Genomic DNA, 25,485 nt, shown 5'->3' with positions numbered 1-25,485 from the left:
ATATAAAAAATAAAAATAAATAAAAGTTTCAGGAATTAGAATGTGAGAAAATAGAAGTTTCAGGGACTATAATGCGTCATAAACTCATATATTCATATGTTCTATAATTATTAGAAAATAGAAGGGGCAAAGTAAAAAAGAATCAACCTTCTCTTACCTGTTCGTCTGTTCCACGAATGAATGTCGGTCGTCTTCTTCCCCAACCTCCGGCACTCTCTCTCACTCTTTCTCTGTGTAGCGGCCAACTCTGGTGGTCGCGGCTCCTCTCCCTCTCCGGAGGCTGAGGCTCATCCTCTCCCTCTCTAGCGGCCGCGCGAGCCGTGCAAGGTGCTGCGGGCCTGCTGCTGCGCGAGTGGGGATGAGAGGGTGGCACAGCTGAACGGAGGACCTTTATACGAAACGATTGAGTGGTGTTGTTAGAGTTTGAAGGTATCGGATAGGTATCCACAGGTATCCCATGAGTATCCGATTTATTTTTATTATTTAAAAATACCTAAATATTCCGATACTTATGGGATACGTATTCGGGAGTATCCGTGGAGTATGGATATCCCGTATTCGGGAGTATCCGTGGAGTACGGATATCCGATACGGTATCCGATACCGGTACGTAAATTTTGCGAAGTATCCGCATATCATAGACTTGTGCGATTCCACCGCACGGAAGATGGATACGACCGACCCCCCACCCACCCACCAGGAAGCCTCCACTTGGCTTGGGTCGGGCCCGTGCCTCACCGGCGGGTGGATGGAGTTCACGGCGATGAAGCGGAGGGAGCTGTTGGAGCTCTGTCGGCAGCACGGCCTCGCCACCCGCGGCTCCAAAGCCGACCTTGCCGCTGGCATCGCGGGTGCCATCTCGGTACGGGCTTCAAAACCTCGCTCTTGCCTCTTGTCTAGCCCATCGCAGAAAATTTCAGACTGCCTGACCGTATGTATATTGGGGGTGGGGGTGGGGGGGGGGGGCACTATATTTTCAGAAGTGGTTCTTTCGCCCGGGGGGGTGGGGCGGGTTAGTCATTTCGATTTTTTTTAGAAAGATAAGATTAAAACGCACCATGGGTATCAAAACTTCCGTAGTGGGTGCAATCCATCACAGTAGTTAAATTGAAAAACATTGAGCGAACCATGTCATCTGCGTAATTGAGCCCAAATGGCAATGACTGGACTGTCACCGTGGCCGTGATAGGGCTGCAGGCTGCAAATAGTTTCCCTGTGCGTTAAGAAAAACTGAACGTATCTTTTGGTTCTCCTCCTTTGTATCCGTTTATTCATTTGTTTGCATCACTCAGCTAAGCGCAGCTTGATAGCACGCATGGCTCCATAAGAAGATTTGAGGATCCACAGAACATATTATGGTTGCTGACTTTTTTTGCCTCATTAATTTTGGAAGGTTTGCCTATTAGAAGGCAGCAAGAAGAATGACCTTTGTGGCTTTGTTCTGCACGTTCTATCTTGTTGCTGCTCACTTGTATATATGTAATATCACAACTAAGACATGTTTTCTTAAACTCTATGTTTAGAGATGAACAAGCCAGTAGCTTTCAATTCACATGTGTACCCCTTTGTAGATTGCTCCTTGGCAAAAAAAGAAAAAGAAAAAAAAAAGATAAATACATTAATAAAAATTACAAGCCATGGTGGATTTTACTCTTTTCAAAAAAGAAACAACAAAACCCATGTCTTTTTCACTTTTCTTACTTAATATAATGAGTTAAGGTGTGCATATTATGGTCTCTGTTTGTATGCACAATCCTTTCTATACTAGAACTAGAAAACAACTAAAATATGTTGCAGGTAGCCAGGTAGTACATTTTCCTTTTGTTTCTCATTTCATCAACACCTGTGCTTTGCGATTCTGGGTGCTGGATAAAGAAACATCAGAGAATCACTAAACTCATATGGGATCTTGGTCCCACGAGCTCTGCATTTGGTGAGTGAACTTTATTTATTGGTGCAGAATCTGATGAGCTATTCGCAGACTGAATCAGCCGAGTTGGTGTGATGGCTTCTCGGTGCGTAGGGTGCCTTCTTGTTCTTGCTCCTACTTCCTGCGATGTGTGACCGTTTTTCTTCCAATCCAATAGATAGTTTCAAAGCGAATCCTGCATCTTAGATACTCAATTTTTTGCACCACTGTGGTAGCCTGTGATTCCCATTTATGTTCTTATTTTCCTGTTAAGCTGCCTGAATTCTTGCTTTGAATTGCTGAGGCCGTTTGTTGCAACCAAAGAAATCGAGGTACCGCACCTGCCTGTTTAGTTGCTTTCTCTGGGGATTGGCAATTTCGAGCAATGGACTAGGACATGGTGATTCTTGTGCAATCAAGTGCTGTCTCCTGCTCAGTATCACCGCGTTCACATCCATCATGGATCGTTATTACCTTTGTCCGGCTATCACTTGCTTTTCAGATGTCTCTGTAGTCCTGTTATGGTACAGCTTTATGTCTGGGGCTCTTTCATGGCCCTGGGACCTCGCTCTCCAATGCAATCTGGGGCATGGTGGTCCAATATCAGCTGGAGACCCACCGCCATGTGCCTCCCAACTACCTTCTGTCCAAGCGAATTACTTGCCTGTCCTGGATACATATTATATGTACCCAACTCTTCTATGAGTTGTTAGAGCAATTATTTTGTTTTCTCCTGATATTTCTTGAGGTGAAATTTTTTCTTACCTGTCCTGTTCTTGTGGTTTCCGGCAACGCAGCTATTGATTTGATGTCCTATTGCTTGTTTTATGACGTGAATATTCTGCTTCTAATCATGCTACCTGGACTAAGGATTCAGGAACAGGCTCTTCATGCTCTATAGTGAATGTTCTAGCGTACGTTGCATTCTCTCTAACGTGGGAGGTGCAGAGGATTGATCTGATTGGAGGTCACATTTTGTAGTGGCTGTCTTCTTGGGAGCTGCACTTCTTTGCTTACAATTTGCACATTTGGTTCTAAGAATGCTAGTCAGTAATCTGGAACTGACCATGATGCTCTATAGTGGATTTCACACTGGAACTAGCATTTTTTTTCAACTTGTGATGCAGAGGAGAGAGGACTTCACCAGTCAGCTCTGGACTCGTACTGCAAGTTTTTAATTTTTTTTAGTACAAATTGCAAGTTATGTGCCAACTGTCTTTTTTTATTGACTAGTGTTGCCATGGCATACCATTGACTTACTTGTTGATAGAACTTTGATCAAGTTGCTAATTTTGTTGATATCTGTCCAGGCATTGAACTTCTAGTACCATTGTAAGCCTGTAAGGGATAGTGAAATGGGCGCCAAAGAGAATGGGGAAGGGAGAGATGCTCATTCAACAGATGTGGAAAGAGATGGTAAACAAGGGAAAGAAGCTGAATCAGACTATGAACCGGCTAGATTCCGTTTCATCTCAAGGTGAGGCTACCAGTAACGAAGATAGTAAAGTGAAAAGGGTATCGAGGGTTCCAAAGAAGCTAGTAAAAAAGGAGTCAAAGGAAAACAGCCCACGCTCGGCAAGAAGTTTTTCTAGTCGTCAAATCCACACTAAGCTGCATTATGTATCATCAAACAATACTCTGAACAAATCTCCCAACACAAACAAAGTGGCTAATGGTGCTAGAACTCTTGAGGTGAAGAAGATAGAGACTGTGAAAGTTCCTTCTTGTTCTTCGTCTGAGATGTCTGAGGAAACAGATGACAAAGCTATCGAGGATAGATCCACAGATGATAAAGCCGTTGAAGGCTGAGCCAAGGATGATAAAGGGTGTTGAAGGAAGAGCTACAGATGATAAAGCTGTTGAGGGCAGAGCCAAGGATGATAAGGCCGTCGAGGACGGAATCAAGGATGATAAGTCTGTTGAATGGAATGACAAGTCACTGATGATAAACCCATTGAGGGCAAAGTAACTGATGATTATGTTGCTGAGGGCCAAGAGACTGATGACAAAAATGTTGAGGCAAAGGAGATCGATATATTGGATGAAGCTCCAAAATATGATCAGAGTACTGGCACTGATGATGAAATTGCTGACACTGAAGAGAACATAGTTAATAATGACAACTCTGTTTCTTATGAAGAGAATGAGGAATTAGATTCAAAAATTGAGAAGTTGGAACAGGAGCTGCGTGAAGTTGCTGCCCTCGAGGTTTCTCTCTACTCTGTGGTGCCAGAGCACGGTTGTTCATCACATAAGTTGCATACACCAGCTCGCTGTCTATCCAGGCTGTATATTTATGCATCAAAATTCTGGTCATCAGATAAGAAAGCTTCAGTTGCAAAAAATTCAGTTTCTGGGCTTGTGCTTGTTGCAAAATCCTGTGGCAATGATGTTTCAAGGTAAATTTGTACTACACCCTACCTTTTATTTATACTTATGACAGTTAGCATAAACTCCTTCAGATTAAATTTTAAGAAATAAGAATATAATTTTGGTGTAGGTTTACATTCTGGCTATCAAACACAGTTGTCCTAAGAGAAATCATTGCACAGACCTTTGGTACTTCACGACAATCAAGTCCAGTTATGAAGGCTTTTGAGGGACCGAAAAGGCGACCAGAGGGGGGTGAATGGGAGCCGATCGAAATTTATCGCAATTGAAGGCTCGGCTTAAGATCCCAAGAACACACCCAACCCTTGAGTCCTAGGTTAAGTGTAGAATAGCTATAGAGGAGCTACACTAACACACAACAACCCTAGGGCAAACGAGAAGTAGCGCGGAAGCAAACAGCGAGAAGAAGCAGCTGAAACCACGCACGGTATAACTTACCGGTTGATCCGACGCACATATTTGAACAGCGTCGGTTCAACCGACGAGCAGAGCCGGCAGCAGAGAGAAACGAGCACCGGTTGATCCGACGTGGAGATTGACACGGCGTCGGTTCAACCGGTGTTAGCACACACCGGATGATCCGACAAAATCAAATCCTATCGCCGGTGCAGTTGTCCAGAGGGACTGCAAAACGTGCTTAACGTGCACCGATTAAACCGACGCTAGCAAAACCAAAGCAACGGTGCAGTTGTCCAGAGGAGCAGCAAAACGAAACAACCAGAGCACCGGTTAAACCGGTGTTGTGAAAACTCAATACACCGGTTAAATGAGTGAACTCTTGCACGTGGGACAGCTGGTGACCATGCACCGGTTAAACCGATGCTCGTGGTAGCTAAAGCACCAGTGTAACTGAAGAACACCAGAAAACCCTAACTCAGAGAAAGACCTATACACCGGTTGATCCGACGCATACACTTTCAGAGCGTCGGTTCATCCGGTGCTAGATGAAACAGAGTCCAGAAACGCTTTCCAGCCTGCGTTCTTTCGAAAACTAGATGATCGAGTGACCAAATCAAGTCCAAATCTCACCAAATTTCGTAGGCATGATCACAAGGAACTTGTGAATACGTCCACGGAAGGAATCGACGAATTACTCCATAGTTTGGGAGAAGTCGGCGAAATTCGAAGCAAGATTGGGGTTTTCTTAAGAACGCAAAAACTTCGATTCGTAGTGACTCGTGATTCCGGAGGGTTTAGCACTAGGCTAGATGATTTTGAATCACTACAACGAGTCACGAAAACATCTAGAAACAACTCTTCATCTCGAGCACAAGAATCGACCAAGGAAAATCGAAATTCGTTCAAACAAAGCACAAGATGGATGAACTCAAATCGAAGACAAACGCCCGGAGGGCACAAGGAGGATTGGGCCTCCTTTCCCACACAATCTCAGTACAAAAATCTCAAGAATCCATACCTCTAATCCTAGAGAAGAGAGATGGAGTAGAGAGACAGAGAGGAGAAAGAGGGGCAGCGCCAGGGAGGAGGTGGTGCGGCTCGTTCTCTATGGCTGGCGCGAAGAGAGAGGAGAGGGGTGAGGGGTATTTAAGGTGCCCACGCAGAGGTCCAAAATACCCCTAGACAAACTAGAGACTAAAACGCCCGTAGGGGCTAAACCGGAAATATTTACATGATCTCATCCGACGGCCGAGGTTCTTTCTTCGAAACGAAGTCTTCTCCGCGATGCCGCCATGTCGATGAAGATCCGGTTCGCGGTTTTGGGGGGTCCGCGAAACCCGGGTAGGTGGCTGGTTTTGAGAAAACCGCCAAAACTCCACGCGCGGGGAGATTCCCGCCTCCACGCCGTGGCCCTAGACACCGTTCCCGCCTCGGCCTTCTGACGGCCCTAGATGCCGCCTGACGCCCGTCACCTCCTCGCCCGCAGCGAGGCCCTAGACGCTGTCGACGCCCGTCGCCTCCGTCAGTCCCGAGACCGCGCCCGACGCCCGTGCCTCCACGACTTGGCGTCTTCAACCGCCATCCGCCTCCTTGGTTTTGTGGCGCAAACCAAGAAACCCGCCTTCCGTCGCCGCTTGCGTCCTCGATTCAGGAGTGGACGCCACAGCTGCCGCCCGGCCCGAGCTCCTCCACGGCAACTCTCCGTCGACACTCGACGCCCGTGTACCTGCAATCCAAAGACCAAGCGCACGATCACACCGCACGGTTGACAATTCACTCATCACAAGTAGGATAGAGTACTCTCATTCCTCAGCTTTCTGCACAAATGGTCGCACAAAGAAGCTTGACAGGAATGTCGATCCAGTGAGATGGAAAACTAACACCAATGGCAAGCATGCTAGACCCAATATCATGCAGCTTCCAGATGATTGGCGGGAAACTAGCACACTGTTGACTGCTTTGGAGAAGATCGAATCTTGGATCTTCTCTTGGATTGTCGAATCTGTGTGGTGGCAGGTAAAGGCTTACCCTATTACTATCTTTGTCACTTTCCAAAAAGCCAAAAAGAAGATTAAGGCTCATTGCCGATTCGTTCATACTATCAATTATCCGAATTTTGTTTTCTCAAGCGATGACAGCCCACATGCAAACCCCAGTAGAAGATTTATCAACTCCAAAGATAGGGAGGTTGTTAGGGTCTTCTTTGAGTGACCAGCAACATGGGAATTTTTCTATTGATCTCTGGAAAACTGCATTTCGTGATGCCTTCAGCAGAATCTGTCCTCTTCGTGCTAGTGGACATGAGTGTGGGTGTTTACCAGTATTGGCAAAATTGGTATGCTTTAAGATGGCTTTTCGTTATTTTACATCATTTAGGTTTTTTTGTGAATCATACTCCTGAATGGTTCTGTTATTATCAGGTGATGGGGCATTGCATAGCTCGTTTAGATGTTGCTATGTTTAACGCCATCCTTCGTGAATCAGCGAATGAGATACCATCTGATCCTATATCTGACCCAATTGTGGACTCAAGAGTTCTGCCTATTCCAGCTGGGGATTTAAGCTTTGGATCAGGCGCACAGCTAAAGAACTCTGTACGTACTTAAATTGCAAAGAACCATTGCATTCTTAGATCAAAATCACTTTGCTTTGGAATGATACCTTCAATTTGTGACAAACTAGAATAAACTTGCCTATCCTCTTCGCTGCAAACACTAATGATTGTCAATGCCTTAAATGCTTTTGTAGGTTTGGGAATTGGTACAGATGGTTGACAGATACGTTTGGCATAGATGCTGCTGTATCTATAAAGGATGGACAAGATGCAGAAGATAATGGTGATAGAAGGAGAGATGCAGCTGAATCAAATTGTTTTAAGCTACTCAATGAGCTGAGTGATCTCCTGATGCTACCGAAGGACATGCTTCTGGAAAAAACCATCAGGAAAGAGGTAAGAGTTCATGCATATATAGTCCGTTTCACTGTAACCATATACCTGCCGTGGATATGTAATTCAACTTCATATTGTCTGTTAGGTCTGCCCTTCTATTGGCCTGCCACTAGTAACGAGAATCCGCAACTTCACTCCTCATGAGTTCTGCCCTGAATTCTTGATCCTGTTCCTGGCATGGTTCTGGAGGAGCTGAATTCCGAGGTATAGTGTATTTTTGCTAAATGTGTAGCCATTATAACTCCATCTTGTTTACAATATGTGAAATTTCTTATGAAGATCTGACGATGTCAACTTATGCTGCCACTAACGGCCTTGCAGAGCTTGCTGGAGCGGTTCACGGAGAAAGACTTGATCAGCACATTCCCAGTCATCGCTGCCCCCGTGGTGTACTGCCCCCCATCGCTGGACGGCGTCGCAGAGAAAGTCGCGGGCTGCGCAAACGCAGAGCTGGACCAGAGGGCCTCCATGGTGCAGAGATTAGTCCACAGCAGCGACGACGACTTGGACGACCTCGACTGCCCCCCATGGCGTCCCTCTGCGACAGGAGCACGCCGCCCTCGCCGTGCAGCAACGGTGCCACGTACTTCAGCACCTGGCAAGGCAGCGCCTCCTCCAGGGCGAACGTCTCCTGCTAGAAGTATGGTCGGAGCGGCAGTGATCGAGAGCAGCAGCCTCTTTGTCTCTTTGACCTCTGCGTTGTACAGAGGGCAGGGTGACACTGAAGATTGAAGAAAAAACTGCTTTGTGCTGTACCATTGACGCTGAAAATTCAGAAGTTGTGGGTGGCTGCTTGCATGCTCGGGTCTGTCGGTTTTTTCGTCATTGACAAACTGCTACATGTATATTCGTTGTTCAGTGAGGCCTTGCATTTTTTTTAGAAAAAGTAGCATACAGGAAATTTGGAAAGGTAGAATATCGGCAAGGTTTTCTTTGTACGTATGATATATAGCGCATTCATGTATATTTTCTATAATATATACACTGGTTATGGATGCGAATGTGACCAATGAGATTGGGAGAAACAGTGTCTTACTCGCACACACGCAATTTAGCGTGCAACCTTCATTATTCGGTCCGTCCTTGTTCGATTCTCTTTTGAAAGAAGATAATGTAGTATATTAATTTAATACAGTATCCATAAAAAATATACTTAATCCGTTTAAAATTAAAGGTTGTTTTAGTTTTTTTAGATACATTGGTTTTATTATGTAACTTGACATATCGTATATCTAGATGAATAGCAAAATAAATATATTTAGAAAAATCAAAACAAGCTATAGTTTGAAACAAAGGCGGATTAAAATTACTCTGTCCGGTCCGGAAAAAAAAATCTACTAGACAACGGTGCTGCAATGGCTGCCCGTTCTGCACCAAGTGTCCCGTCCCATCAATCTCAAAGCAAACCAGCTGGGCTGAGCGTCCCTCGTTCGAGCGGCTCTGAGCAGGGCTTGAGCTACCAGCTGAGCCGAGCCGAGCCGTTTTCTGTCGCGCCTAGAAAAACGATGAGCGGATTTTACAAATTTTTTAATGAAGGTTACGCTCTCCAATTTTTTTTATTTTTTAATAAAAATTACCAATTTTACAAAATGATGATCCTATCTACGGAATTTACAAAAGCAGTACTAAGTCGTTCACCCATAGAATAAAAATTGAGATCCATCCATTGGACAAAAATGTAATAATTGTCCACCCACTAGACGAAAATCAAGTAATTGTCCAATGGGTGGACGACAAAGAGAAATCGTCAAGTGGGCGGATGGCTATCTAATTTGTACAGCTAGAAAACTAATAGCCGCCCAAGATTGGACAATTACTAGTGGTCGCCCAACGGTTGGTAATTGGACAATTACTGGTTGATATGTCTAACAAATAGTAGAAAAATACTAAAAATACAAACTAATTTTGTTGGGTTCCTTATGAACATATGTACCCTAATCATTTGACCTTTAATAATTACTGTAATTTTTGGTATTTGCAAAAATTACTATGCATTTAATATCTTAGCTTTAGATTTTAATTCAGAAAAATATAGATAAAATATAAAAAAATTACCGGAGTTAACCCTAAGCATGTAATCAACCAGAAAAATACCCAATATATTTCTTGAGCTCTAGAAGTATATTTCTTTTCCATGACCAATGAACTATTACATGGATTTCTATTGACAAAAATATTAAGCCCAGGGTAATTACTTTAATTTTTGGTATTTTGCAATAATTACTATGCATTTAATATCTCAGTTTTAGATTTTATTTAAAATACCAGGACATGATAAAATAATAAAAAGTTAGGGGAGTTAACCCTAAGCATGTAGTCAACGGGAAAAATACCCAACATATTTCTAGAGCTCTAGAAGTATGTTTCTTTTCCAAGAACAATGAACTATACATGGATTTCTACAGATAATTATTTGGGTACATCTATTCATCTGTCCATAAGAATTGGTTTTATATTTTTAGTATTTTTCTACTATATGTTAGACAAGGTATCAACTAGTAATTATCCAACCATTGGACGACTATTAGGAATTGTCCAACCGTTGGACGACTATTATAGTTTCCTGGCTCTACAAATTAGATAGTCATCCACCTAATGGACCATTTCTCTTTAGTCGTCCACCCATTGGACAAGTACCTGGTTTCCGTCCATGGTTTTCGTCCAGGGAGTGGACGATTTCTTAATTTTTGTTCTATGGGTGGACCATTTGGTGATTTGGTACTACTTTTATAAATTCCGTTGATAGTGTCATCATTTTGTAAAACTTGAAATTATTTGTATGAAAAAATATAAAAAAAATCCGCGCTCTCCACCTATAACAAAGGCCGCCTCACTGCTGCTATGAAAACTATGACATGACGAGAGGCGCACTGCTCCGCTTCCCTCTTCGCAGGCGGTGACATGGAGCAATAGGGACTGCACGCAAACAAGATGGAGCGGAGGATGTACGCCACGCTTCCATCCCCGTCGGCGGCGCGGAGCGAGGTCGACGGTAGTATGTAGGCGATCTGCCTTTTCCGCAGCGGGCTCGCTTGCTCTAGGAAGAAGAGGACGGCTGGGGCCAAGCAGAATTGGGGAGCTAGCTGGTTTGCTTTGAGATCGATGTGGGGATGGGGACAGGCCGCTTGCGTCCAGGCAGATCCAGATGGTGCTGCACGGGCAACGGCTAGCCTCGGAAGGGAATTTGAAAATGCGGCGCTTGAAAAGAGTTGTTGGCCCTCGTCGCTCCCTTTCATCGTTTTCACCCACGCCCCGCCCACCGCCAGGTGGGCCCGTAGCCCGCTCCTGCCCCGCGCGTCAGCCTCTCTTTAAGCCTGCACGGATCGGGGCGGCCGAATTCGAAACACCCCCTCTCCATTCCATCTCTGGCGTGTGTTTGAATACCACCACAATGCGCTCTCAGATCGACTCCCTCCACCCAGCACAGCAAACGAGCCCGGCCTGGCGGCATCCTCGATCTGATGCTCCCGGCCGCCGCCGCTAGACTTCGCTTCCTCTGCGCTGCGCGGCCGCCTCTGGGTCGGGGACACGTCGGTGAGCCCGAGAGCGCCCGCCTTTTCTCTCCCCCATCTCGATTCGTTCCGCGAGGTAGCAGGTTTAGACGAATGCTTTCGATTCGGGGAGGCAGCGAGCGATCCATTGTTTGGACGCTGGCCCTTCGCTTTGGATTTGTCATTTGGTTATCGGTTCGGCTCAGGTAGATTCCTTGTTTGATTTGGAGCAGGCTGTATCGGTGGTCGTATTCCGTGGGATACTGAGGAGCGGAGCGGAGAGGTTCGGTATTGAGGGGTTGAGAGTTTTAGCCAGGGATGATGGGGACGGAGAAGGGTGGCGCAAAGGTTATTGGCGGCGGCGGCGGCGGCGGCGGGATCTTCAACCTGTTCGACTGGAAGCGCAAGTCCCGCAAGAAGCTCTTCTCCAACTCGCCCGGTAGGTGTTTGTAAGAATGTATCCGCTGAATCTCCTCCTGCCAGCTGTATTATTCACTGAATCTTCCCCCTGCCGAGCTGTCGCCCCTCCGATTCATGTTCTCTTATGCTTGTTCTTGTGATCTGTTCTCAGAGGGCGCCAAGCTAATAAAGAGGAACGAAGAAACCTTGGCGTCTGGGTGTCTCCACATGGTGAGTAATCATCCGTCGATCTCACTCATTGCAGCGGTTCCTTGATGTTGTGCCGGCGTAGGGCTGTGTGTTCACTGTGCTTCGGTGGATGTGTTTGCAGTTTGATGATGATGATGGGATGGGCGTGTCAAGCTTCAAGGGGAGCAGTGACTACAGCTGCGCATCCTCTGTGACAGATGAAGGGCGTGAGATGAAGGCGCCAAGTGTGGTGGCCAGGCTCATGGGCTTGGACGCCATGCCCACCTCAGGTGTTCCAGAGCCCTACTGCACGCCATTCCGCGACACGAGGTCGTTCAGGGACTGCCACAACCTCGAGAGGAGCCCAGACCACTCAATGAATGACCAGTTTGGTCATGTGCCTAGAAGAGTTGATTGTTATATGAGGAAGCCGTTGGATTTTAGAGCACAAAAGATGCCAAGCAGTCCGATTGAAAGGTTCCAGATAGAAGCATTGCCATCGAGGTCAGCAAAGCCCTTACCTATGTCTCATCACAGATTGTTGTCTCCCATCAAGAATCCAGGTTTCAGTTCAGCGAGGAATGCTGCTCAGATCATGGAGGAAGCAGCTAAGATTCTTCAGCCAAGGCCACAAGTCAATTCTAGGGAGAAAATCTGCTCATTCAGCCCGGCACGTATTCCCTTGAGGGTTTCAGAGCCAAGGGAGAGCACACCAGCTTCCCAGAGGACTGTGCCTCTGAAGGTGCAATCATCCAGGGCCACACCTGAGGCGCCGGATGTAAGGTTCTCCAGAGGGCAGCAGATGAACCGGAGCTGGAACAGCAAGGAAGATATTGTCATATTCAGGCCTTCGATTGATTCTTATGAGATTAGCAATCCTAGTTGTTCCAAGAACAAGGAAAAGTCTATTTCTTTGGCAGTGCAGGCAAAGAACAATGTGCAGAAGAGGGAAGGAGTAAGTGGTTCTAGGAAGAATTCAGGTCTACCGAGAGAACATGATGAGCATAGAGCAAACCAACCTTTTAGGACGCAATCTAATCACCAAAGAAACAAACATCAAAACAAGCCATCGTCATCTGGCACTACTTCCCCTGTTCTTCGGCAAAATAATCAGAAACAGAATTCTATGGTGAGCAGAGGCAAGGTGGCACCAAACAAATCAGGCTCAACACAGCAAGGCAGGAAGGTGGTGGCAGGAGAATCATCTTCTGGGAAGATCAAGAGTGGAAGTAAGGTATCTAAAGCTGGTGGCAGAAAAGACATTGTGGAAAGCATAAGTGGTGATAGAGAAGGATCGTCATCAAACAACAAAGACTTCCCACAAAAGAAGCGTTTAATAGAGAGGAACTCCACCAATGAGAAGGGCACATTTGTGCCTAAAAAAACAGTGGGTAAACTTCAGAAGCAGGTTCAACCTAATGTTGTTATGGATGAGCACATTAAGTGGAACAAGGAAAGTAAAGATACTACAGATGTTGTGTCATTTACCTTCACATCACCCTTGGTCAAACCATCGGCAGGACCCTCCAGGTTATTCAATCTTGATCCAGGATGTGATAAAGATTGTTCAGATAACATGGTTGAAGGGCTATCATCAGTGGGGCTGAACTTTGTAAATGGTGATGCGTTGAGCCTTCTCCTAGAAAAGAAGCTGAGGGAGCTAACATCAAAAATTGATCCATCCATCACCTTTACACGGGGTGACACATTTGTGCCTGCTACTTTCTCCTTGGGGGAACCGACAACCTCTTCCTGCAGCAACTGGGGCTCGGAAAGTGGTGTATTTGATTGTAGCCCTTCCGAAGTCAAACCTTCTCAATATGATTATTGCCCATCAGCCGAGTCATCTACAAAAGGCCAAATTTTCCGAGGCATTAAATTGAAGGTAAACATTGATTTGCAGTACTTCATACATGTCGCAACAATAATTTCTGAACATGGACATCTTTTGTGAATAATATGCTAGCACGACAATACATCTAGTAAGTAAGAGCCATCTTTTTAAGTTGTGCACCAATTATTTCTTCGTAGTTCCTAATGGAGTTTGTAAAGGACTTCATGTCAATTACAATAGTTTACATCATGTACTTGATCACTGCACAATATGTTTATTGTCTAATATTATTATTAATCCTTCTAGCGAAACAAGTAAAGGCATTTCTATACATGCTCTCTTGGGGACTACTCTAATGTCAGCCTCAAGATCTGATTTGGGGTTTCATCATCATGTTATGTTTGACATAATCATTAATTTGCATGTACTAAAGGTTCCTTAATAACAGAGGACTTGCTACTTTCCGGTTTAGTTGATCAGTGTCACAGATTCTACCTGTGTGCCACTTTCTAGTGCTACTGGTTTTTTAGGTGTGGCAATATGAACTGTAGCATGATTCCTTATGTGCTTTCGAGTGCAATTGCTGTGCTACTTCTGATACGAAATTTCATTTACATTTAGATGGAAGAACCAGAAGAATGCAACAGCATTAGCAATGCAAGGAAGGGACAGGAGCATGAAGATTTAAGTACCCTCTCTGTTCTTGAACCAACCTTCCTAAGCGAGAGTTGTTGGTCTTCTGAGTGTTCAGGCATGAGCGATGGTAATTCATCTGACATGATATTGTGCAATTTGTACTTGAATTGTTGACATTTTTCCTTTTAGCCCTGAAGACTAATCAACTTTGTCTCATGAAGGGAGCAAGGGGTATTTATCTTCTGAAGTGAAGCATATCCCAGCGAATTTCTTGGCAAATCCACCCTCAATTGACACTGAGACGAAGACAACAACAGATTCAGCCTCTTCCGCATCGCTAGATACTTCAGATATCTCAGATGTCACCCAATGTTCAAAGAAATCAAGATACACAGAGCTCGAGTATATTGGAGATGTGCTAAGCAATGTCAACCTGACAACAGATGAACTGGAGTCACTTTTTGTCAATCAAGATGGATCGGCTTTGGAGTCCAGCCTCTTCGAGAAACTGGAGAGCATGCATGAAGGGAAACAACCTCTGGGCTACCGAGGGTACAGGCGGTTATTGTTCGACTGTGTAAATGAGTGCATGGAGACTATACACCTGAGCTACTTCCGGGCAGGATACGCCGCATGGAACAAAGGAATGGCAGTGCTGAGCCGTGGCATAGAGAGCCAGGTCTGCAGAGAGATCACCAGCTGGAAGGGCATGGGGGAGTGGGCGGAGGATGAGCTTGTCGACAAGGACATGAGCACCGGGCTGGGCACATGGGTGGATTTCCAGGTGGAGACGTTCGAGGCCGGTGAGGACGTGGAGGGCGAGATCCTAAGCTCGCTGCTCGATGAGTTGATCGGCGACATGGTCTTCAGGCGAAGACAAGAGTGTAATTTGGTAATTTGAGTTGGATGCTGTTTGTTTTCCGAGCTGTAATTTTGTTTCATTCAGTTGTTACATATCCCTATTTGTTGTACCAACCCAGACTGCTGTTGAAATCAGTGATAAATGTTATTTCCCCCAGTGGGGTAGATAGTTCATCAATCGGTTCCAGTTGAAATTACTGTCTGAATGTGCATTGTGCCCTGCTTGACATCGTGTGAAGCTTTTACCTCTGTCAGAAGCAACAATCCCGTGACCATTTCCAGTGTGCTAATTCAATGCAGAACTTGCCTAGGCATGCTTCTCGCTGCAACTTGCAGCCATATCCAATTCATACGCTGCCTCTATGCTTACAGGAACATACTCTACATGCCCTCGGCACTTGCGCCTCCACCCGCCATCGCGAGCGCCGCCTGGAATGCGCAAAGTCGGAGCGCGAGGTTTTCATCCGCAAGAAGCTGCCGTTTTCGATGAGGAGCGCCTCCGGCCTACGAGAGAGCGGAAGGCAGCGCCGGGGGCGAAGCAAAGCAGCACGGGCAAGTGGAAATAAGGAGCAGAAGCAAAACCAATCGTGCAGAGTGCAGACCCAATGAAACGACAGCAAAAGGAACAAACGATTAGCAGATGACGAAAGCGGCAGAGAAGAACAAGCAGCGGAGGGCGCACGGAAGCTTGCAGAGGATGACGAAAGCGACGGGGGAAACAGAGCAGCGGACAGAATATATCGTGACCGACCAGCAGCGCATGGAAAGGAGACGAGGAGGAACAGCGCACGGACGACGCCAAGGCAGCAAGCATGTCACGTGGCACCCGGGACCCGGCAACGCATCGCCGGTTGGACAGCAGTCGTCTCGCCAAGCGCAGTAGTAACAAGAAAATGGTCGAAACAAGCTGACCGCTGTCGCAAGCCGAACGATCAATATTGCACGCCCGGATTTGCAGGCGCCGGCGGCGAACTGGCGTTGGTGTATTTGGTCGCCTCTGTCAAGCACAAGGTACAGGGACTTGCGTGTAGTTTTCTTTTTCCTTAGGGATCTTTCTGCTTTTTTCGTTGGACAGCTCTCCTGTGTATCCTTACACGATCACGATGTACTCTACCTGTTTCTGAACGAGTCCTTGTACTCTGTCCTTAACTTTTAATACTGGTATATATTTGATCAAACACTCGGCAACAGGTTATTGGCAAATCAACCCGGCGCGCGGAGTATTCACGGCGGGGGTCGGCGCCGGGGCGACGGGCATCGTGCAGTGGCGCTCCGGCGAGCACCCGCGTGCAGCAGCAGGATGCGTTTCTTTGCGACGGCCATGGATGGCAGGAGGAAGGAACTCCATCGCACCTAGGGCTGCGGTCTGCGGATGTAGTAGCCCTGACGAGGCAAGCAAGACCGCGAGAGCTAGCACGCCGCCGGCCGGCCGCAGCGCGTGGCGCACGCCGCCGCGCGTCTGGGAGCCGATCGTCGAGCGCTCAGCTCGCCGGTCATGGCCGCTGGAAGCAGTGGGTGGAACGAGGAACATGACAGGGAGAAGCCTCCGCGACGCGGTGTCCCTCCGGCGAGCCTTGCGGGGAGCGGCGCGCCTGCAACGACCGTCCCAGACTCCCAGGCCGGGTGGACGGTGTCCGAAATACCGACCGGGGGTGGACGGTGTTTCAAATACCGTCCACCCCTAGACCCCTTTTTTATCCGTCGGATGAGAGATGTGCGGTCCAGATCGTCTGCAGTAAGAGAGCCGTCGTCCTCGCCTGGCCCGCGTGGGGGAGTTGGATGGCGCCATGGCGGAGGGGGGCCGCAGGCCTGGTGGAGCGCGGGAGCAGAGCGTGACGCGGCAGCCGGCGGCCAGCGCGGAGCCCCACCGGTGGAGGTCGTCGCTGAGCAAGCGTCGGCAACTTCGTCCGTCCTCGCATTTGTCGGCCAGGTTGAGAGTTGCACGACATCGTCGGTCGCAGTCGCAGAGCTCCTAGTCATGCGCCATGCTGCAGCGCCGTCCGCAAGGACGCCGGCGGCTCAAATCATTTGGCTTCAAGACAAGCTGGGCTGTCCGCGGCGGGCTCCTGCACCGCGAACTGCAGGACAAGGATAGCGGAAATAGAGCCCCATCAGCGGCGTCCGCTATCCTCTCCGCAGTTCCGGCAAATGTAGCGGGATAGCGGACGTCCACTGAGCTCCGCGCCGGCCGCACCTCGCCTCATTGCCCGCGCGCGGAGCCGGACTGCCGCGCCATCGGGAGTTGTCTGCCGTTGCGACGAGGCCCACCGTCCCCGCCGCGAGGAGCCGTCCGCCGCCGACCTCCGCCTCCTCCGGCCCGCGCTCCGCCGCGGCTGCTCGACGAGGTCCCCTCCTTCCTCGTCCGCGCCGCCTGCGGCGAACCTTGCGGCGAGGAAGAACACTATCAACCACGATAGTCTACGAGACTACCACCATTGTTCAAGAACAAATTCAATGTTCTCTGGACACATACTACCACCATTGTTCAAGAACACTATCAACCACGATACCCAACGCACGACAAACAAATGAAATCATGACACAATGCAATCAGAGTACTGGCACACAACACAAGCGATTATCTACGAGATAGCCCAAACAGTTCTTATTACCCAATCCCCACAACACCCGATCTCAAAAACAGTGGCGAAGACATTTGTTTAGGTTTAGAGCCATTTTATTTTGTCACAAAATTGTCACTAGAAAGGTCACAAATTTGCTATATTATAGAAGCGAAGACACATTTTCGCACCCAATAAAACAGTGGCGAAAGATAGTCAATTTTTTCTCGACAAACTTGGGTAGCTAGGGTAACAAACCAAACACCATTAAACTCGACTATGCCTTTAAAAATATTGGCCAATCTAAAAAACTGCATTTTCTATTTAGTGGCAAATGAGTATTTTTTTGAATTATATTTTTTATCTTTCATTTTCATAGGAAACAGGGTTAGTCGTATTTTTCTGCAAGTAATGGTCCAACGAACAGTATGAACTGTATCCCTTGGGCCTTGGGCAACCCAGCACGCCAGCAGCCAGCATACACCGCTCTGGCCTCTTCCTGCTTCCTCTCGCGCGACTGACTGACCGGTGATTCTGAATTTTGAAATTCGAATTTCAAACTCTCCCTGTTATTGTTTTTTTTCCAATTTAATCCTCCTTCTCCAGGAAGCATCCGCTTGGGTGGGACGTGGGAGGAGACATATCCTATGCAATCGGCCTACTTGTGCAATCGTGCAATCCGCGAGTATGAAGCATCCGATCGCAATCCACCGGTCGCTGCTATTTTGCACTTAAACCCCCACCTCATCAGCAATCTTCTCTTTGAATACTTACTAAACACCCCCTCGATGATATCGAATCATTAAACCGTACCCCTAGGTTGCCGATTCCGGTTCGCGACTCTTCGTCTTCGATTCCCGTCGAGCGGAGCCGCGGACGCCGCCCTACCCGCTTGCGCCGCCACCATGGGTTGGGAGATCGACAGCGTCACGCTAGAGCAGAGAGAGGCCGTTCAGCCTCCGCCGCCGCCGGGAGAGGCCGCCGCCGCTGCTGGGCTCATCGACGACCTGCAATCTCCAGGTAACAAGAAACGCCATCTCTTGATCTGCAAGCTTTTTTTCTTATATTTTCTACGCAATCAGTTGTAGGAGCACTGACATTTGACCAAGAGAACTGTGATTGGTCGCTGCTGCCTGCTCCAACACCGCCAAAATCACCATCATTGACAGATGAAACTCCCAGTACACCAAAGAATGCATCAATAGTGAGTACACCAAAGAATGCATCAATAGTGAGTATTTGATCTAATTTAGGTGTTATCGTATTGATCTTTACAACACTAATTGGTTTATATACTTTTTCTACCTAGAAGCCATATGTTGGAATGCCTTTTGAGAACATTCATGCTGCAGAGAAGTTCTACAAAGAATATGCATATGATATTGGTTTCGCAGTTCGTGTTGGGCAGCAGAGAAAGGATAATGATATTGTTCTTTGGAAGCGGTTCATGTGCTCAAGGCAAGGATTTAGGGACAAGAAAGATAATGCAGTCAATGCTCCTCCATCTGAAGGTAAAAAGAAGCGTAACTTTGCTGAAACAAGATGTGGTTGCGATGCATACATCTATGTGAAGTTGGATGCTGATAATAGATACACTATACAGTCAATGGTTGATGAGCACAATCATGGTCTTGTCTCACCAGATAAGCGTCATTTGCTCAGATCAAATCATTCAGTAAGTGAACGTGCAAAAAACACCCTTTTCAACTGTCACAAAGCAAGCATGGGTACCTCACAGGCATATAGGCTACTTCATGTTAGCGAGGGAGGATTTGATAATGTTGGATGCACCTTGAGGGACTTACAAAACTACTATCGTGACCTTAGGAAAAAGATTACAAATGCAAATGCCGAGATGTTTGTTGCACAGTTAGAGAGGAAGAAGAAAATCAATCTAGATTTTTTCTATGATTTCGTTGTGGATGAACAAGGCCGGTTGGTGCATGTTTTTTGGGCTGATGCTGTGAGTAGAAAGAACTATTCTCACTTTTGTGATGTGATTTCCTTTGATTCTACATACAGCACGAACCAATATAATATGATCTTTGCACCTTTTACTGGAGTCAATCATCATTTGCAAAATATATTTATTGCTGGTGCTTTTTTAGCAAATGAGAAAATTGAATCATATGAATGGTTATTCAAGACATTCCTAGTTGCGATGGGAGGGGTAGCACCACGTCTTATCATAACTGATGAAGCTGCTAGCATTAGAGCTGCAATTGCAAAAATTTTCCCAGACACAGTTCACAGGTTATGCATGTGGCATATCATGGAAAAGTTTCCAGAGAAGGTTGGTGGTTATTCTTCTGTTAATGATGAAAATTCTGATTTCTGGCCAAGGCTGAATGCATGTGTTTGGGGTTCAGAAACAGGTGAAGAATTTGAGTCAGATTGGAATTCTTTAATGTCTGAGTATGGTTTGGATGGGAATGAATGGATACAGAATAGATATCGAATCCGTGAAGAGTGGATTCCAGCATACTATATGGATGTACCTCTAGCAGGTGTCCTTAGAACCACATCCAGGTCCAAGAGTGCAAATGGATTTTTTAGCCATTTTATTCACCGCAAACTATCATTTGTTGAATTTTGGCTGAGATTTCAGACAGCCTTAGAATGGCAACGGCAGGAGGAGTTGAAGGCAGACAACAAAAGTATTCATAGTGCTCCACAGTTGAAAACATCTTGGCCTATGGGAAAACAGGGTAGTGTGCTATACACACATGAGGTGTTCTTACCCTTTCAGAAAGAGGTTGTTGCTGCTAGAGATCATTGTTGGGTTCAAAATATTGCCCTTTCTGATGAAATGAAAATTGTGACCATAGGTGATGGAAGAAAGAAAGATAGAGATATTCATGTAAGTATGATGCCAACATGTTCTTGCAAGTTATTTCTGTCAAGGGGGATCCCATGCCGCCATATTATTCTGGTTTTACGTGGTGAAAAACAAGTAGAGTTACCGGTTGACTACTTCTTGCAAAGATGGGAGAAAAGGTGCAAAAGGTATTGGAACACATTGGGCGACAAGATTCTAGAATCTAATGATCCGGCGATGAGGAAAAAGATAGCAAATGTACGCAATAAGTTTGAAGACTTGATAAGAAAAGCCAACAATTCCGAGGAAGGCATGGACTTTTTATTGTTGGGGATTTCTAACCTTGAGGCACCACTGGATCAAATGACATCGCCTAATAAACAGTCTAAGCAGGATGGATATGAGGCATTCATCGGTTGCCATATTCCAAATGAAATGACAGTCCATCCACCAACTGATATCTGTTCAAAGGGGAGAAGCAAAAGGATTAAAAAAAGCAAAGAAGTCAATGCTTGCAAAAAGAAGCGAAAGGTTCCCTAGAGCTTTAGGTCTTTATTTTTTTTCTGTAAGCGTACTGATTAAGCGTGGTGATTTTGAGACGTACTGTCAGGCTGTTTGCATCTAAAAATCAGTTTCCATTTCAGTCCGAGCAGGCAGGGAGTCGCGATCTGGCAGGGCGTCCAAGAGGCAGCGATTCGCGAGCGGGCAGGGCGGCATCCACGCGAGAAGTCCGCGCGTCAACCTGGGGGTATGGTTTAACGATTCGATATTATCGAGGGGGTGTTTAGCAAGTATTCAAAGAGAAGATTGCTGATGAGGTGGGGGGTTTAAGTGCAAAATAGCAGCGACCGTTGGATTGAGATCGGATGCTTCATATTCGCAGATTGCACGATGGGACAGGTAGGCCGATTGCATAGGATATGTCCGCGACGTGGGAAAGACCACGACCACGGCTCTCCGGTCCCACTGGTCAGCCTGCGAAACACCGCCGCCGCACCGCACGCGGCCCGAGGCGCCGCGCCATGTCCGTCAAGCCATAGGCATCGAACCAACCACTGCGTGTCTGGGTCCCTCCCTCCCCCTCCCCCTCCCCCTCCCCGTGCTCCCCTGCCAAAATCCGTCGATCCTGGCGGCGATTCAGGAGAGACCCGGACCCGAGCCTCACCGGCGGGTGGATGGAGTTCACGGCGATGAAGCGGAGGGAGCTGCTGGAGCTCTGCCGGCAGCACGGCCTCGCCACCCGCGGCTCCAACGCCGACCTTGCCGCTAGCCTCGCGGGTGCCATCTCGGTACGGCCTCCAAAACCCTCGCTCTTGCCTCCTGTGTAGTGTACCTCATTGCAGAAAATTTGAGATTCCCTGACCGTATATGTGGGGGGGGGGGGTCTATATTTTCAGAAGTGGGGCGAATTAGTCATTTCGTTTTTTTTAGAAAGATTAAAACGCACCATGGATATCAAAACTTGCGTAGTGCGTGCAATCCATCACAGTACTTAAATTGAAAACATTGAGCGAACCATGTCATCTACGTAAATGAGCCCAAGTGCCCAAGTGGCAATGACTGGACTGTCACCATGGCAATGGTAGGTCTGCAGGCTGCAAACAGTTTCCCTGTGAGTTAAGAGCAGCTGAACTATCTTTTGGTTTTTCCTTTGTATCGGTCTCTTCATTTGCATCAGTCAGCTAAGCACAGCTTGATGGCACGCATGGCTCAATGAGAAGATTTGTGGATCCACAGAACAGATTATGGTTGCTGATTTCGTTTGCCCCAATAATGGGAGGTGAATTACCTATTAGAACGCAGCAAGAACGTTTGTTCTGCATGTTCTATCTTGTTGCTGTACACTTGTGCCTACGTAATATCACAAGTCAGACATGTTTTCTTAAATTCTATGTTTAGAGATGACCAAACCAGTAGCTTTCAATTCACATGCGTATCCCTTTGTAGATTGCCCCTTCGCAAAAAAAGAAAAATACATTAATAAAATTACAACTCATGGTTTATTTTACTCTTTTCAGAAAAGAAACAACAAAACCCATGCCGTTTTCACTTTTCTTATTTGACATAATGACTTAAGGTGTGCATATTGTGGTCTCTGTTTGTATGCACAATCCTTTCTATACTAGAAAACAACAAAAATGTGTTTCAGGTAGTACATTTCCCTTTTGTTTCTCATTTCATCAACCTGTGTTCTGCGATTCTGGTGCTGGATAAAGAAACATCAGAGAATCACTAAACAATGGCCCGTGCATGATCCTAAGAAGAATGTGACCAAGGTGCCGAGTTTGCTTCTCCATTCATAGATGTGACATGCCACCCTCTGGACAAACCAAAATATTTCTAAATGTAGGAAGCAGCGCTAACAAATAGTGTAGTACTTCTGTCCTGATCTCTGCTGATTTTGGGTTTGGCTCCTTGTTGCAGGGCGCAGCTGCTGCAGAGAGTGTGGTTGAGGTGGTGGTGGCGAAGGGGTGTCTGAAGCGGCTTGGAGGTAGTGCTAGTGGTGTTACTTCCGGTGCTACCAAGAAGGTGCGATTTGCATTGGACGAAGAGTCAGAGGAGAGGGCAAGAAGACAGAGGTCCCAGGTGATTTTGCATCCAGTTGTTACCAAGAGAAGAGGGAGGAGCAAAGCCAGGAAGATACATCCTGCTGCAGCAGTGAGTGGAAGAGGTTGCCAGTGGAAGCGTGATGATGTTGGTGGTGATTCTGCTGATAAAGATGTCATAGGAGAGGTGGGAGCAGATGCCCCAGTGACGTGGTCCACGATGAAAGCGGTGTGTTTATGTCCTCTTAGTGGGGTAAGTCAGAATAATCCTGCTGAGGCTGAGAAAGAAGGGGAGGTGGTTGAACCAGATATTGATAGGAAGTGGAAGCGGAAGACCCATGAGAATGCTGAGGTAATTTCTGCCAATGCTCAGGCTGCAGGAAACAAGTGGAGGAAGACAAGGGGTAAACCCAAGGCTGAAGAGGCACGCCCTGATACAGTGGTGAGCCGAAGGGGTAGTTGGCAGAAGTGTGACGCTGGTGGTGGTTCTGTTCATCACTGTCCTTTTGGAGAGAGAGGTGCAGATGATCCAGTGACACAGTCAAGGACAGAGGCGACAAATTTGTGCCCTGAAAGTGGAGTTGAATCTCAGAATAATCCTGCTGAGACTGAGGAAGAAGGGCTGGTGGTGGGAACAGCTATTGATAGTTGGAAGCAGAAGCGGAAGCGGAAGGCCCAGGAGATTACCGAGGGTATTTCTGCCAGTGCTCAGGGTGCAGTTTCTCATGGAAGCGTGAGGAAGTCAAGCTTGTCTGCAGCTGCTGTTCTGTTGTCTGCTGGTGTTGAGAATAAGAGATGGAGGGGTAAAGTACGGAATGGTAAGGATGAACTTGGTGTTGAGGAGCAGACTGCTCAAGTTCAAGATTTGGCCACTGCAGTGTCACCAGTTGACATAGAAAATGAAAGAAGTAGGAGGAACAGTGAAGATTGTGTTCCTGCTGTGCAGAAATCTGGCAGGACCACAAGATCACACTCAGTAGCAGCTGCTGAGATATTGCCCCTAGTCACTGGAAACAAGGTGAGGAAAGCAGAACATGTGCTCCCAGATGGAGAGCTACCTGCAAATTTGGAGGTTCCTCGAAATGATGCTCCTGTTACCAGGTCATTGAGGAACAGAATTGTTCAGGTTTACTCCACTGTGGTGGAAGAAACACATGTTGGAGAGAAGCTTGAAGACAAGAGGAAGACCGGTAGACCATCTACTCGCAGGCATCAGCAGCTTGTGTCTTCTGTAAAGGAAGAACAAGTTGCTGCTCCCTGTGACCTCCCTCCACTAAAGCAGTTGATGAGAAACCATCTTGAGGGTGATGAATTGTTAAGTAATGCAAAATTAGAGACCAAGTTGTGTAGATTACCAGTGGCCAAGGACTTGAAGATAGTTCACCCATTGACATTTAATACTGCTAATACCAGTGTGAATGATTTTGTGGCGAAGGCAGAAAAAAAGCTAGGTTACACAAAGAGGAGCAGCGGTGATAAGAGAAAAAATGCTGGAGTTTCATTATATGGTGACAATGGTAGTAAGGCTCCAGCTGCAAAAATGGAATTAGGAGTGCATGATGAAAGGACCACATGCATGCATGAAAGTGTTGGTGGTGAGGAGTTTCAAAGTGCCAAGGGTGGAGATGTGGGTAAGCAACCAGCAATAAGGGGACCTGTTAGGCGATCAACACCTAGGTGTGTGGTGGTGGGTCAAATCTGAGGCAGCCTTCTCGTTGATTGGATCCATCATCCCTACGCTCCACCACCCGGAGTTCATGGAGGCAGGTGGCTTTTTGTTAGCTTAACCAGGGTCTTCTGGGGGCTAGATTATAAGGTCAATCACATCTTGAACACATCGATGCGCTGGCGTACTCTTTGAGTTCTTTTGGTGCCTGCTCTCAGAAAGAGAATTTCTGAAAGAAGAGGTTGAAATAGTATATGTAATGTCTCCTTAGCCGCTGGAGAAAGTGTTAGATATCTAGGCAATTTTCGGTATATTTTAATTCCAAATATTAATATCAATTTCATGATATAGATGAGTGATAATGTGTGTACAAGATATGTGCTTGTGTTCATGTTATTCTCACTAATAAGCATGAACAAAGAATTAAACCAGAGTAGGTTTAGTAAGTACCCCAAGGCGGGACCAGTGCCGGAGGCACCGGTTGCGCCGTTACCAGCTGGAATAGACATGCTATTCGACTGGTCTTGCTCGAAGTAGCCGAACTATGTCGATGCAGGAAGATGTTCGCAGTGCAGTCCCACGAACGGTTACGCCGGGAAGTAGACGAAGTAGTCGTTCGCACGAGCGGTTACGCCGGGAAGTAGACGAAGGAGTCGTTCAGGGAGCGAGCAGTCGCGTCAAGACGCTCCCCAAAAACCTAATTGCCCGTGTCCCGTGCAGGACCTTCAGCGAGCAGAGGTTCCGGAGACCCTGCTCTCGCTAGACCTGTGCGCGCAGTGCTAGCGGTGGGGAAGGCAGAAAGCAGAGTACCTGGATGAGTGCTTGAGATGAGTGA

At 46.8% G+C, this 25,485-nt stretch overlaps 3 protein-coding genes and 1 pseudogene across 6 annotated transcripts; all 4 read left to right on the top strand.

The window, feature by feature from the left end:
- Positions 1–677: 677 nt before the first annotated feature.
- LOC120696808 lies at positions 678–8,676 on the top strand (annotated as a pseudogene).
- A 2,317-nt stretch (positions 8,677–10,993) lies between these two features.
- Positions 10,994–15,253, top strand: LOC120696807. Of its 3 annotated transcripts, none has more exons than XM_039979814.1 (6): positions 10,994–11,237; positions 11,374–11,579; positions 11,712–11,770; positions 11,871–13,613; positions 14,184–14,313; positions 14,420–15,253. In XM_039979814.1, exons 2-6 carry the CDS (start codon positions 11,459–11,461, stop codon positions 15,097–15,099), a joined length of 2,733 nt encoding a protein of 910 aa, XP_039835748.1. In that variant the 5' UTR covers positions 10,994–11,237; positions 11,374–11,458; the 3' UTR covers positions 15,100–15,253. The 3 variants fall into 3 exon arrangements, with proteins under 3 accessions (XP_039835748.1, XP_039835747.1, XP_039835746.1); XM_039979813.1 differs by having other exon boundaries at positions 10,995–11,237; positions 14,184–14,325; XM_039979812.1 differs by having other exon boundaries at positions 10,996–11,183; positions 14,184–14,325.
- A 3,192-nt stretch (positions 15,254–18,445) lies between these two features.
- Positions 18,446–21,164, top strand: LOC120696806 (protein FAR1-RELATED SEQUENCE 5-like). Of its 2 annotated transcripts, XM_039979811.1 has the most exons (4): positions 18,446–18,640; positions 18,703–18,824; positions 18,930–20,986; positions 21,083–21,164. In XM_039979811.1, the coding sequence occupies exons 1-3, from the start codon at positions 18,526–18,528 to the stop codon at positions 20,976–20,978; spliced, it is 2,286 nt and encodes a 761-aa protein (XP_039835745.1). In that variant the 5' UTR covers positions 18,446–18,525; the 3' UTR covers positions 20,979–20,986; positions 21,083–21,164. The 2 variants fall into 2 exon arrangements, with proteins under 2 accessions (XP_039835745.1, XP_039835744.1); XM_039979810.1 differs by having other exon boundaries at positions 18,930–21,164.
- A 320-nt stretch (positions 21,165–21,484) lies between these two features.
- On the top strand, positions 21,485–24,925 carry LOC120696805. The gene is made up of 2 exons (XM_039979809.1): positions 21,485–21,727; positions 22,863–24,925. Exons 1-2 carry the CDS (start codon positions 21,614–21,616, stop codon positions 24,684–24,686), a joined length of 1,938 nt encoding a protein of 645 aa, XP_039835743.1. The 5' UTR covers positions 21,485–21,613; the 3' UTR covers positions 24,687–24,925.
- The last annotated feature ends 560 nt before the right edge of the window (positions 24,926–25,485 follow it).

Source organism: Panicum virgatum, chromosome 3K (genome assembly GCF_016808335.1).
Source record: "Panicum virgatum strain AP13 chromosome 3K, P.virgatum_v5, whole genome shotgun sequence".
NCBI classification, from domain to species: Eukaryota; Viridiplantae; Streptophyta; class Magnoliopsida; order Poales; family Poaceae; genus Panicum; species Panicum virgatum.
The sequence above is the reverse complement of the archived record's forward strand: the minus strand, read 5'-3'. Positions and strand labels throughout refer to the sequence as shown.